At 44.8% G+C, this 14,557-nt stretch overlaps 2 protein-coding genes across 3 annotated transcripts in view; one reads left to right on the plus strand and one right to left on the minus strand.

Annotated features, from left to right (window-relative positions):
* Positions 1-11,257, plus strand: part of ACAD11 (acyl-CoA dehydrogenase family member 11) — a 77,133-nt gene extending 65,876 nt beyond the window's left edge. Inside the window, exons 18-20 of the mRNA XM_006133149.4 lie at positions 5,277-5,393; positions 6,778-6,887; positions 10,680-11,257. Of these exons, the coding sequence (XP_006133211.2) occupies positions 5,277-5,393; positions 6,778-6,887; positions 10,680-10,794 (342 nt within the window). The 3' untranslated portion in view covers positions 10,795-11,257. The remainder of the gene's footprint in view (positions 1-5,276; positions 5,394-6,777; positions 6,888-10,679) is intronic.
* Positions 11,258-13,290: 2,033 nt separating this feature from the next.
* Positions 13,291-14,557, minus strand: part of DNAJC13 (DnaJ heat shock protein family (Hsp40) member C13) — an 88,297-nt gene continuing 87,030 nt past the window's right edge. For both annotated transcript variants that reach the window (XM_075921899.1, XM_075921900.1), the window contains one exon: positions 13,291-14,137. In XM_075921899.1, coding sequence (XP_075778014.1) covers positions 14,040-14,137 — 98 coding nt within the window. In that variant the 3' untranslated portion in view covers positions 13,291-14,039. The remainder of the gene's footprint in view (positions 14,138-14,557) is intronic.

Below are 14,557 nucleotides of genomic sequence, written 5' to 3' on the forward strand. Positions count from 1 at the left end.
TGTAGGTTAAATATCTGTCTCAGATAGGAAAGAAAATTTGAAGGATGGGAGAGTCTCAGATAACAGATTTTGGCACAATTTAAACAGAGTGAATTCCTGTAGTTTGCCTAACAAAGGCTAAAGCCTGGTCACTGTATTTAAAGAGATCTTGTAGCAGAGTTTTGGCTGGGTTTCTCTGATCAGCATAGACCCGCACTCCAGAAGCAGGGCAGGTCTGCAAACCCTGGATATGTTTTTGCAGGCACATATTTGCATTCAGCATTATTCACACATACAGTGAGTCAGAGATGTCTGTCCTCGGCTTAACAAAATCTGAAGGTCAGCCACGTTAGTCTGTTACTTTAAAAACAACAAATGGTCCTGTGGCACCTTAGAGACTAACCAATATAAAGAGAATAATGAGCTTTTGCAGGCAAAATCGACTTCATCAGATGAACTGGAGTAGAAATAACAGAAACCAAGATATATACATTTCTTGCGGGATGGCAACATTACACATAACTGCCGCCATCACATCATTGATGTCGCCTCACCCCCAGCCTGTGTTTAGCTCTAGGCAGCTCCCCTGGATCCCCACTGGTGTTCCAGGGGCTGAGGAGATGGGAGCTGAACAGCCTCTTCCCTTCCTAGTGCTCCTAGGAGGTGGCAGCCTCACGGCCTCTTCCCTTCCCCTCCCCCACACTCCTCCTCTCACCTCTGCCAGTGAGTGGGATGGGGATGGGATGAAGGATCTGGGCGGGAGGTGGGGTGCAAGAGAGGATGAGGGTGCAGGAGTGGGCTGGGAATAGGGAGAGGGTCAGGAGCAGTCTGGTGTTAGAGTGTAGGGGCCGGGGGGTGGGGTTGGCTAGCATACCAGCCAAAGGTGGGGGGTTGGCGTGCCTAGCAAGCAGGGAGTGCAGCCCCTTATAGCAGTGTTTCTCAACCTTTTTTTTTATAGAGTACCCCTTTAAAAAAAGTATAAGTACCCCCAGTACCTACAGTTTTCAGACACACGACATTTTTTTCTACTATTGCAACACATTTGTTTAAACAACTTAATCATAGCCGGGCGGGTGATTAAATGTTTGGGTGTAAAAAGTACAAAAATAATAAAGTGCTGTAAAACTTAAAAATTCAGTTTCCTTCAAATTTCAGTTGTGTTGACGTACCCCCCCAGACTTCTCTCGAGTACCCCTAAGGGTACTGGTACCACTGGTTGAGAGAGAGAGAGAGAGAGAGAGAGAGAGAGAGAGAGAGAGAGAGAGTGTGCGAGAGACATAGCACAAGGAAGTACCTGTCAATTGTAGGACCCATCTAATGAGGCTAATTAAGTGGGCTGGATGTGACCCATACCTAGCTTTTGATGTGGAAAAGCAGATGTTAAGGGCAGAAAAATGGACTTTGTAATGCACCAACCAGTTAATGTCTTTGTTTAGGCCCATGTTAATGGTGTCAAATCTGTATACTGGAATTTGTTAGTGAAATTCCTTTGTAGAAGAATGGCTACTTTTAAATCCATGATTGAGTGACCGGGGAAGTTAAAATGTTCTCCTACAGGTTTTTGTGTGTTACTATGTCTGATTTGTGTCCATTTATCATTTGTCATAGAGCAGGGTGGGCTACTCCCTCCCCCAGACCGTGACTGGTCGTCTGTAGGGTTGCCAGATACCTTCACAAAAAATCCCAAACAGTCAGGGAAAAATTGGTTGAGCACAAAAAAAAAAAAGGTCGCTGCGCCCTTTAAATTACTGCGTTCCTCGCTTCCCCCATCCCAGGAAAACAGAAAATACCGGACATTTTACATGTCCAGTATTCTCTGGTTTTTTTACCGGACGGAAGGCCAAAATACCAAACTGTCCATGTGAAAACTACACACTTGGCAACCCTATTGGTCTGGGAGTGGGGGAGCCCCTTTGGTCCCCTTCCCACTAGGTGCCCATGCCTTGGAAGAGGCTTGTTACGCTCCCCCACCCTCAGGCCAATCAGGACCTGGGGACGGGGGAGCACGGTTAAGCCTCTTCCCTGCAGGGCAGGGGCCGGGCGAAGGAAGCTTCATGCAGCTGATTGGCCTGAGGGCAGGGGAGCACACAAAGCCTCCTTCCCCCTTCCCCCTCGCCCCCATCCTGCAAGCAGCGCACGACACTGCTCCTGGCAGGGTGGGAGGAGGCTTCATGTGTTCCCCTGCCCCCAGGCCAGTTAAGTACCCCCCAGTACCTACAGTTAAGGCCCCCAATTAAGGCCTGGGGGTAGGGGAGCGTGTGAAGTCTTCACCGCTCTGCCCCCACCCGGCGAGCAGTGTGCAGCACTGCTCGTGGCAGGGCAGGAGGCGGCTTCATGTGCTCCCCTACCCCCAAGCCCTATTTGGCCTGGGGGCGGGGGAGCAGCAAGGCCTCTGCAGGCCAGATCCACCCACTTTGCAGGTCGGATTCAGCCCGCGGAGGCCCTTTTGCCCACCCCAGTCATAGAGGCTGTTCAGTTTGGCCAATATACATGGCAGAGGGGCATTGCTGGCACTTGATGGCATAGATCACATTAGTAGATGTGCAGGTGTCCCCTGATGTTGTGGCTTATGTGGTTACATCCTGTGATGGTGTCACCTGAATAGATATGTGGTCAGAGTTGGCAACAGGGCTTGTTGCAGGGGTAAGTTCCTGGGTGAGTGTATCTGAGGTGTGGTGTGGGGCTGCTGGAAAGGATTTGCTTCAGGTTGTGGGGTTGTCTGTAGGTGAAGATTGGCCTGGCTCTCGTGGTCAGTGAGAGAGAGGGATTGTTTTCCAGGATAGCTTGTAGATTGTCAATGATGGGTTTAAGCTTGGGGCTTTATGAGATGACCAGTAGAGTTATGTTGTTTTCCCTGTTGAAACGTTTCAGAGGGTTCACCATGTTAGTCTGTAACTAAAAAAAACTTTTAAAATGACAAATAGTCTAGCAGCACCTTAGAGACTAACAAAACATGTAGATGGTATCATGAGCTTTCATGGGCACAGCCCACTTCTTCAGATGGCCTTGCTAGGCCTGCCTTGAAGTAGTTGACTTCTGAGTGTTTGTCTGGCTCTATCAATCTGTTTCCTCACTTGGCTTGTGAACCTAGTCAGAGACTGGGCATGTGTGAATATAGCCAAAAATAACTTCATTTTTGCAAGTGCAAATCAGCGTCAAGGCCAGAGTAAGTGTTTGGTCTGAGCTGCCAAACATTCCTTCTCAGGGTGTTTGCCTGTTTTGCCCTGTCTGTTAATTGTTGTGCTGAAGAGTCCCTCTAATTGACAGATGTTAAGTATTTTGTAGTCTCTGCTCAGGAGCTTCTTTTTTTCCCCCCATGAAGGTGAGAAGAAGTGGTCAAGTGATTGCAACAGATTTTAGAAAATATTTAGAACGCATGGCATACAATAGGGTACGTCTACACTGCAGGCTTCTTGCACAAAAAGTGTTTTGTGCAAAGTTCTTGTGCAAAAGGTCTTCCACAAGAGCGCGTCCACACTGGCATGTGCTTTTGTGCAAGAGCGTCCATGGCAGTGTAGACGCTCTCTTGCACAAGAAAGCTCAGATGGCCATTTTAACCATAGGGCTTTCTTGCGCAAGAAATTCATGTTGCCTGTCTACACTGCCTTCTTGTGGAAGAGCTCTTGCGCAAGAGGGCTTATCCTCATGGGGAGAGGAATAACTCTTCTAGAAGAAGCCCTGTTTTCTGATGCTGTACTGTAAATTTACTTGTGCAAAAACGCACGTGCAGTGTAGACGCTCTGCAAGTTTTTGCGTAAGAAAGCCTGCAGTGTAGACGTAGCCTAGCAGTATATACTTCTCAGCACATCTCACTGAATAATTACATACAGAACCAAAATACTAAAGTTAGCACGTCAACCAGCAAAATCACCAAGTGCACTTCTTCCTCAGCACCCCTCTCAGTAAACAAAGATATAAACAAAAGATTGTTGTGTACTATTATCGGGCCAGCTCCTCTCCTGATGGAGCTGACTTCAATGGGGCTACATTCACTTACATGAGCTGAGGGTCTGGCTTGCTGTGTTCAAAGAATTTGCAAAATGGAATTTTTATTGTTTGTGAATGGCTCAGATGCTGTTACCACAGAGAGGCAGCCTCACACAGGAAAGAGATTCTGAAAATGGCACAGAAAGGCTGCTATCAAGGTCTTAAATTACTGCAAATAAGCTGAGGTTGGGCAGTCGATTATAGTGGGACATTGGCAAAAATAGTAAAGGACAAATGCACTGAGGCCCACAGAGAACTGTTTTCCTAGGTTCTGAAGCCTCGCATTGCTCCCCCTCCTCCAAGATGTGGACAGTGGAGAAACGAATCCCTGATACCATTTTTGCGTGTCATGGACGGAATTGCCAGGATGGGGTTTTGAACGGGTAGTAATAGCAACAAGGAGGTGCACGAGGCAGTACTTACTCTAAAATCTAAAAATGAATCACTTAGCTGCCCATCCTCACTTGTCCTACTCTCTGCCTGCTTGCTACTTGGACTCCTCATCCTGCTCATGTTCTGGTAGTAAGAGCACAACCACAGCAATCCTGAGGCTTTGCCCATTACATCCACAAAACCCCACTTGCAGTCACTGGCCGCTTAGGCCTTGGGCTGGAAGTGCCCATAGTTGGATGAGAAAACCTTTTATTACTTGAGCATGTGTCTGATTCGTTTTCATGGAGGGTTCTCTCAGGTATAGAAGTGGGCTGATTTTCAGAAGTGCTCAGTACACTAAAGCCCCTTCAGAGCCAATGGGAGCTCAGAACGTTTCATGATCAGCCCATTTCTATCCATGAGTCGTCTTATTTAAGCATCCAGCATTCAAAAACTTTGCGTCTAGACTGGCATGATTTTCTGGAAATGCTTTTAACGGAAAAGTTTTCCGTTAAAAGCATTTTTGGAACAGAGCGTCTAGATTGGCACGGACGCTTTTTCGCAAAAGCACTTTTTGCGGAAAAGCGTGGCCCATATAGACGCACTTTTCCGCAAAAAAGCCCCGATCGCCATTTTCGTGATCGGGGCTTTTTTGCGCAAAACAAATCTGAGCTGTCTACACTAGCCCGAATGGGAGCAGCATAGTATTTCTGCAAGAAGCACTGATTTCTTACGGTAGGAAGTCAGTGCTTTTGCAGAAATTCAAGTGGCCAGTGTAGACAGCTGGCAAGTTTTTCCAGAAAAGTGGCTGATTTTCCAGAAAAACTGGCCAGTCTAGACACAGCCTGCAAGTGTATCTGAGAGGCAAAGGATTGTTCTGAAACCTGGATGATGTTGGTCTGTTTCATGCCCCCAGTTTTCTCTTTCTGTCTCTACAGGAGGTTGTTTCCCATTGGATTGCTGAAAGCCGCATTGCCATAGAGCAGGCCCAATTGCTTACCCTGAAAGCAGCCCGCAGCATTGATACCAAGGGCAGTGCACAAGCAAGGAAAGAGGTAAGTGGTGGTGATGGTGTTTTTTTTTATTTTGCCTTTGAGGAGGGAAAAATAAAGTAATAAAAACTCGCTCTTATCTTAGAGCTGGCGGAAATCTTGTGCCTGTCTATGAAAGAAACCACTTTTGCAGAAATTGCAGTTTTCCGTTTGTTTTTTAACAAGATGTTTTTCCAGTTGTCAGAAAAATGGCAAACTTCCTCTGGTTTGAAAAATGGAACCTAAGTGGTTTTAAAAAAAATTTCCTGGAAACTCCTTGCTCTTCTCCAACCAGGCCTGCTTACTAGATTTCACTAGAATCTAGTAAAAAATTCCCTGGGGAAATTCTGGAATTAGACTCACGCTGATTTGTCTGAAATCTGTGTTCTCTTGACCATCTTATGCAAGAGTTTGATATTTTTGGCCACTATGGTTTGTTAGCCACGTACTACAGGTTAAAGATGCCCAGTATTGTTAATCTTTTACCTGGTATATTTATGTTCCAGGTGAAATCATTACTTTTTAGCCTTAGCCTAAAAGTGTAAATGGAGTGGGGGGCATTTAGATGGCCCAGAGGGTAGGTACAAAACCTTGCCTTCTACAGCCACAATCCTGCATGCTGCCAAGCACCCTACCGTTCTTTCAGAATTAGCACCTTGCAATAATTATTTGAATGTAGCCCAAATGGGATATGACACGAGTTCAATTTCTAGAAGCGTTCCTATCCCAGAATAAAGCACTCTGCAGTCAGAGAGACCAAGAATCGATTGTGTCTATAGCCTGAGTAAGTTTTGTAGCCATTGAGGTCATTCCTGAAGGTGAAGTAGTTTTAAAGGTGGAGTGGAAGCTTGCAATGTGAAGTCCCTGATTTGTGGCCAATGGGCAGAGGCTTGCAATCCAGCGCTTGGAACTGGGCCTGGGATATGGGTTGAACCTCTGAAATCTGGGACACTCTGGTTTGGCAACTAGACCACGGATGTTACTGGATCAGAGAGTCCCGTCCTGGGGGAGCCCTGGCCAGGCGGGGCAGCAGTGGGACTAGCAAGCCCCATCCCTGGAGATTCCCACTCAGGCAGGGGAGAAGTGGATCCTCTACAGCTGGGGAGCTCTGTCCCTGGGGATCCTTCCCAGGTCAGAGCTCAGTCCAAGCCCTGCAGGCTGGAGCCCAGTGGCAGTGGGGCTGGAATAGAGGGAGCCACAGGGAGGTGGGATCATCCGGGGAGGTCAGTGGCAGGGACCTCTGTTATCTGGCAAATTCCCTCCTTTGGGATGGGTCAGGTCCCAAGGGTGCAAGACAAGGGAGGTCCAACCTGTATAAACAGGACCCGAGCTCAATGAAATTCCCATTTCCTACGCCTCTGCGGTGAAAAACTTCGATGGTCAGGTGTTTGTTTTTATTTTAATACAGATAGCTATGATCAAGGTGGTTGCACCTAGAGCTGTCCTTAAAGTGGTGGACTATGCAATCCAAGTTTGTGGAGGAGCTGGAGTTTCTCAGGATTTTCCTTTGGCTCGTATGTGAGTATGAAAGTTTCTAAAACACTACCAGTATTGCCCCTTTCTTGTCAAACTGGTTAAAATGCTCTCTACGTTTCAAACAGAATTGAGCCAAATTCTGCTGGGACCGGAGCAGGAGAGGCTTGTTTTGGCAAATAATTTGACAAAAATGCCATTTCAACTGGCCCAAAACTAATTGTGATATTTTATTAAGTTCGTCAGCTAATTCTGACCACCACAAAATAGGGATGTCAATGTGTAGGTAACTACACAATTAACGGATAAGCCTGGGCTTATCTGTTAGTCTTGATGACTATATGGACTTCCCGCTTTGCTGCCTCTGTATCAGAGGCAGCAAATGGAGGGGGGGGGGGAGGAGGAGGAGGAGTGGAAGATGGTGCCAGTAAGGAGCTGACTTAAAAGCCAACTTTCCACAAGCACTAGATCTGCCCGCTCCCTCCTCCCCCCCCAACACACACACACACACACACACACACACCCCTCTGATCAAGGTGGTGGTGAGGAGGGCAGGCTGGAGCTGATACACCCTGGGAGCCAGCTTTCACACAGGCCTCCCACATGTGTTGGCTCTGTGGACCTGCTCCCCCCTCCCCCCTTGCTGCCTCCTATAGAGGTATGTGGGGGGGGGCAGATAGGAGCTGGTGCTGCCTTCCTGCCCCCCGCAGCACTGCTGCTTCAGACACAGGGTCTGTATCAGTAACAACACGGGGTAGCAGGAGAGAGCTAGTCTGCACAGGGAGCTGGTTTTTAAACAGGCTCTCCTCATGGAGTGGCTCTTGCCTGCCACCCCACAGCAGGGTGAGGAGGCTGGAGTGCCCTGTCCCTAGGTACTATAGAATAGTGGGAGTAACCACAAAAATGTAATGCGGTTACTTGACTATTTAGTTACATGATAGCGAACATTCCCTATCCCAAATGGTGGGGGTGGGGAAGGTGGGCAATGCCCTGATCACCTTTAGCTCAGGGGGTTAGGATTGGCCTCATGGGATATGAGACAGAGGGTCAGTTCCACCAGCTGCCTGATGAGGGATTTGAATTTCCATCTCTCAGGGCAGCAGTCTAGCCACTGGGCTTTGGGTCATTCTCAGTCAGTTCTGAAAATACTATTTTATTTTAAAAGATTAGTAGTAGAGGGACTTGAATTTAGGGCTCTCACTTAGGCTAGGGAAGACCCAACTTCAAGTCCCTACTCCCGTAACTGTTTATAAATAAATGAAGCAGCTTTACCAGACTGCCTGGGGGCTAGGCCATGCTGCTGCTAGTCTGATGTTTGACAAATGGAGAATTGCATTTTCAATGATACATTCAACAATAATGTCCAAAAATAACTTTGTGTAACAATCAATTACCTCCCTAGTTCTAGCGTTGTTGTGCTCTCCCATCTCCACTTAAGTCAGTGGGACTGCAGCTGAAAGACAAACTTGTCTCCTGCACTCAGAGGTGTTATTCCACACTTCAGGGATAGAGCACAAAATTTTATTCAATTAATACCAGAAGGGACTAGCATGATCTAGTCTTGGGTTCCTGTGTAACAAGCTGTAGAATTTTACTTGGTGATTTTTGCATTGATCTCAATGATCTTGTGGTGATTCAGGGACAGAAGACTGTTCAGTGTAAAATGTAGATTTATAGAGACCCATCCCAGCTACTCTGTCACTCAGGGGCCTCAGTTCAGAAGAGAGCAACTGATCCATTCAGCCTTTCCCCTGTACAACATTAGTCTCTGAACCGCATCTGCCTCAGAGGTAGAGTGTACTTACAGAGCAGGGGCTTTGGTGCCAGTTCAGAGTGTTTGGGCCAACCTTGATGAAAGACTCAACCCGTGACCCTTTGTCTCAGCAATAGAGCACCTTACTGATCATGAAAATATTCTTCTGCTACACCAGTGAGCCCATAAGCTAAGTTAACAGCAGTAGATTCCTACATGTCTATACCATGCCATCCTTCAGCAAGCCAGGAGCAGAGATAGACTTACTGCAATGAAGTACAAGCATTAATGACCAAGCTGGGAAAAAAAATCAGCTCCCTTACAAGCCATGGGCTCCTCTCATAGCTGGGTTAGATGGGTCAGTTTGCTCTCTGCTGTGGGCCAAAATACATTCCTGCTAGTACGAGGTGGGCAAGAAGCAGCCTGCTTCCTGCAGTTACCATTGGCTGGAATCTGTGAACTGCAGCCTATGGGAGCAGCTGTACTTGCCATAGTTGCATTATTTACCTGTCTGCCCAGGGCTAACCTGTGGGTAAATTGCCTCTGGCCCACATGTCACTTATTCCCCAATCCTGCGCTAGTCCCATCATTTGAGATTAGAACACTGCACTGGAAATAGGATTGTTAGTTCATGCCCCAGCTTTCTCTGCCTTGGCCAAGGCACTTCATATTTCCACTTGCACTTTTTATTAATAAGAGTCCCTGCTACAAGACCCAATTTTTGAATATCCATCACTAGGGGAGAGAGTCCAAGCCCCATGGTACCACCAGGTAGTACTGTAGCACAAAGTGCATTTCAAGTGCTGAAGTGAAACAGTGTGGTTCTCTCCTCCTCTAGTGGCCATGCATAAGGTTGCAAGGCCAGAGAGTGCACTTAAAATTAGAGCCACCCATCCCAACTGGCTTCATCTAAGGGTCCTAGAGCACAGGCTGCAGCCCCTGAGTCAGCCTGGAGGTCACTTTTCTTTTTTATATAATGCCAGTGATTTAGGTCCCCTGACAGCATTAGCATCTACTCTTGAGGTGAAAGGACCAGTCCAGTTGCTCAGAGGTGGCAACCTACAGTTGAACTACATGGAAATGAAAACTAAGGCTGTAAGAGTGTGACCATTTAAACTGTTAACCAATAAGCTCATGCTTATTCTTTTCCATAACTGTTACCTCTGCTCCCAGCTTGCTGGCTGCCACCCTGCACTGACGACTATAGTCAATAGCCCACTGCATGGGGCAGCAGCCAGCTCCCCGGGGCAGGGCTCAGCGCCATCTTCGGGTTATGGGCACATACATGCACCTATTCAAGGAGCTGGCTGCACTGCTGCCCCAATCAGCATAGGGCAGCAGCAGACAGTATGCACTGAGAGCCAGTTTAAAAGCCAGCTCTAGGCATGCACCAGCTCTCAGGAAGCCAGCTGCTACCCTGCTGCCTTTGTGTGAGTAAAGCTATACCGCAGAGCCTGCTGCATGCAGCCACTAAATTTGAATGGTTACACATTTCCATCTGAAATCTCTATCCTCAAGGCTGCTTACATTCAAGAACTGAGTCATTATCTGGCAATGCAAAGAGGCGGCTCTTCCACCAGGCAATAACTAGTGGATGGGGAAAGGCCTACAAACTCCTATAGGATGCTGACTTTTTCAAGGGAGCACAAAAAGATTTAATCTTGAAATTTAGAAAGTCTAGAATTTCAAGTATGGGCAGATTCCTGTTTCCCCCAAGGCCAGCTCTACTCATTAAGGATTCATAACCAGTTTGGTTCACTTAAATTAAGGATTTAAAACCACATTTAAGTTTAACTGATTAAATGGAGCCATGAGCAGCTGTGGGTGGGAGGGGAGATATTGGTTAATGGGTGATGCTCACCACTCACATCCCTAACTTGAATAGATGTCATGTTTCAGCTATTCTAGCAACACCAGTTTCCTTGTTTCATGTATCAAGGAAACTGCCTCTTTTCATTGACAAGACCTGTACTTTAAAAATAAATTGTCGCATTTTTTGCCATCACATACCAAGCAGCACTATTAAAATGATAGCAGTGCAGGCTACAGAACCCACAATAACATCAGAATGACTTCTTACGCAGGTTTGCCTTTATTCGGACCCTACGAATAGCTGATGGGCCTGATGAAGTTCACCTCTCAGCAATTGCAAAACTGGAACTACAGGACCAAGCCAAACAACTAACCTCAAAAATGTAATAAAGTTTAATCACACAACAGCATTACTTCTGTTCTTAAAAGGATCCAGGGTTTCAACACTGAGTTATTTAGCAGGAGGGGGCAAAGCTGAGGGTATTTGAACTAAATTACCTATTTTTAGTATTTGTCAAAATAGATAATTTTCTACAGTGATAAGATTTTACTGTTCAAGGATAACATGGATTTTTTTGCTTATAGATATCCATGTCCTAAGCTGCTGAATAACATTTTTCCAGTTCATTTTCTAGCCAGGAACTGGAAAGGTTACTTTACCAAGCCTTGGGTTGTCATCATGTCACTGATGTTCTCTCAATCAAGACCTGTGTGTGAATGTCTGTGGAATATTATGTTTATTTTCTAAATTGGTTTTGCTTAGAGCACCACCTGAAATTTGCACTTTAAGTCTCAAACAGTTAAGTGTCACTACTGCAAACATGTCTGAATAAAGATTTCTCCCCCACAAGCATATGCTGCTTCTTTACAATAGGAACTAAAGTATGTACAGAGACCCCCTTTTCGTTGTTCATTCCTAATCATAGAATCATAGAATAATAGAACTGGAAGGGACCTCAAGAGGTCATCGAGTCCAGCCCCCCGCCCTCAAGGCAGGACCAAGCTCCACCTACACCATCCCTGACAGATGTCTACCTAACCTGTTCTTAAATATCTCCAGAGAGGGAGATTCCACCACCTCCCTTGGCAATTTATTCCAATATTTGACCACCCTGATAGTTAGGAATTTTTTCCTAATGTCCAATCTAAACCTCCCCTGCTGCACTTTAAGCCCATTACTCCTTGTCCTGTCCTCAGAAACCAAGAGGAACAAATTTTCTCCTTCCTCCTTGTGACACCCTTTTAGATATTTGAAAACCGCTATCATGTCCCCCCTTAATCTTCTTTTTTCCAAACTAAACAAGCCCAGTTCATGAAGCCTGGCTTCATAGGTCATGTTCTCTAGACCTTTAATCATTCTTGTCGCTCTTCTCTGTACCCTTTCCAATTTCTCCACATCTTTCTTGAAATGTGGCGCCCAGAACTGGACACAGTACTCCAGCTGAGGCCTAACTAGCGCAGAGTAGAGCGGCAGAATGACTTCACGAGTTTTGCTTACAACACACCTGTTGATACAACCTAGAATCATATTTGCTTTTTTTGCAACAGCATCACACTGTTGACTCATATTCAACTTGTGGTCCACTATGACCCCTAGATCCCTTTCCGCCATTCTCCTTCCTAGACAGTCGCTTCCCTAATAGCTTAAACCTTAAGTGTTGCTTGTAACACAAACCAAGAATGCCTAAAGTCCACCAAATTATCCAGCCCATCACTGAAAAGCAATAACTATCTGTACCCTCTGATACTATCTGTACCCTGTGTAAAGTCAAGTCTGCAAGCATTAAGGGAAAGAGTTAAGTAAACTAGAAAAAGTTCTTGCTTGCTCAGTCTAGCTCTGGTTCCAAAGAAATACCTTCTCCAGCTCTTCAGCAGTGTAATAACCAACAGGTAACATATTTGACACTGAATATTGATTTTACTAGGTATCACTTATTAACATATCAAGTTTTAGAAGTACATATTACTTAGGGAGCAAATGTTTCAGGCCACACAAACTCAGTGCAGAATATGGGTATTTGGCAAGTTTAAGCAAAACCTCCATTGCTTCTACTCATGCTACCATGGGTACACTGCTATTTATACTCTATTAGCAGGAGTATGTGTATACAGGCAAGGAAAAGATATCCAAGCTCAGAGGCAGCCATTGTTCATATTCTATCTAGAAAGATATAGCCATCCCCATGCCAATGATGTATCTTCAGTAGATCAGACTAACCTTAGCAAAACCACACCACTGAATATTAAAAGGTCAGATTCTTCCCTCACATGCATGGCCATAATAAAAACCACTTAAAAGCTTAGCTCTATAGTGAATATGCAACGTCAGCATTACATTCTGAATACTAGGTTCTATTGCCCCTTTCCTTCCCAATCTACCCAGTAACTGAGCACCTGCATAGTACGTGTCGGTCAATTGGACCGCACTGCTACAGACTATGGTGAATCAGAACTCTTCTGTGCAACTAAAAGATCAAAAGGAGCAATATAATTTTGACTCTTGCTGTATTATGCAAGTTGTCCCAATGGACCCGTTTAATATTTCCTGGATTCTTTCCCTTGGGATTGACTGATTATTGCATTCCCCTAGTACATACTAAAAATATTTGTTAAATACCAGACATGGAAATACCAGTCTGTTTTTACACTTCTACAATTTAGAGTATGTTACTCACTGAGCCTTTATACACTGACATTTGCTTTACTTTTATTTCAAGAGTAAAAGACTTTCTTTTGCCAAACATTTGTTGGCTGATAATCAACTCCGAACACAGTTTCTTTACTGCATTTTGCTATTGCACAAGCATACTTCTCAGAAGTACAGTCTAGCTGGCTGCTCTAGAATTTCCAAGGAGGAAGATGCATTCCATGAAAACGAACAGCTCTGTCTGATTAACAAGGCTCTCCATTCCCTTTATTTTTAAAATTTTATGTACATATGAATGATCTGTATAATGTACATTCAATATAGAAAGCTTTTATATACTGGATAATGTATAGAACATTTCACAATTACACTAGGTTCTTACATATCATGTTCACTTTAATTTTTTTTTATTTTGTTTTGCTAAGCTTCTTCAATTTGGTAAAGCCAGTTATACATACAAGTGTCTAAGATAATGTTAGTGATTAAGGACATCAGTGAACTGGTGCAGGGACAAACCTCTAGTAAGTCATGTTCAATGAAAATGATCATGTCAGACTTGGAGCAGAGGAGGAAAATGCCCTTTAAGTGGGGGTAATGGTGGTCAAGTGATTTAGCCCAATTCCTCTAGACTGTAGTTCAACTCCAGTCATGCTAGTTCATAAAATATAAAAACTAGGAAAAGTTGTGTTTGATTCACAGTCTTGTAAACAAATAGAAAGGAACAAAATGTGCTTACGTACAACAAGAATAATTCTTGTGTACTCATGTAGGCTGATCCTTAGAGTGCTTTATGTTACAATGTGACAGACTCAGTGACATTTTTCACCTAAAAAAAATATATTCATAGAAAAAGGAATAACACTGTCAGGAAGCCAATTGGAAAGGCAGTAAGAGTTCATTCTGATGCATCAGACAGAGGAAAGTGCTATTCCTCATCACTGGCCAATCTGCCTTTAAAAAGTCTTTCATGCGTATTTCAAATCCCTTAGCTGGTATCTCCCAATTCATTGTCTACAGGAGGTGGTACACTGGGCATTACAGAGGACGTCGTTCCTGCAGTAAGGTAACCAGCAACTCCAGGGCCTGGTTGAGGGAGAAGAGAAAAATAGTATTAGTTTTAAATATAATCAAATGACTGTTCTCAGTACTTAGTGTGTAGAATTACCCTGGTTAAAGTTTTCATCTTTGAAAATACTGAGATGAAGTTTAACCTTAAGTAGTTCTGTTAATCTTAATAAGGAGACACTCTGCTTTATGGCTTTGTTTTAAGATGTGCCACATTTATATCTACCCATCCCTTCCCCCAAAATTACTGTAACGTAACAGCCAAGGGAATCCCTAGAATTTGTGCTTAAGAAACTAGAGCATGCATGGTGGCATATTCATATTTGAGCCTCTGACATTTAATCGATTTAATATGCCACTAGACAAAAAGGAACAAACCAACATACATGTTGCACCTCCCTAAACTGGGGTACTCTGGTCCAGCAACATTCTGGAACA

Source organism: Pelodiscus sinensis, chromosome 2, assembly GCF_049634645.1.
Source record: "Pelodiscus sinensis isolate JC-2024 chromosome 2, ASM4963464v1, whole genome shotgun sequence".
NCBI lineage: Eukaryota > Metazoa > Chordata > Testudines > Trionychidae > Pelodiscus > Pelodiscus sinensis.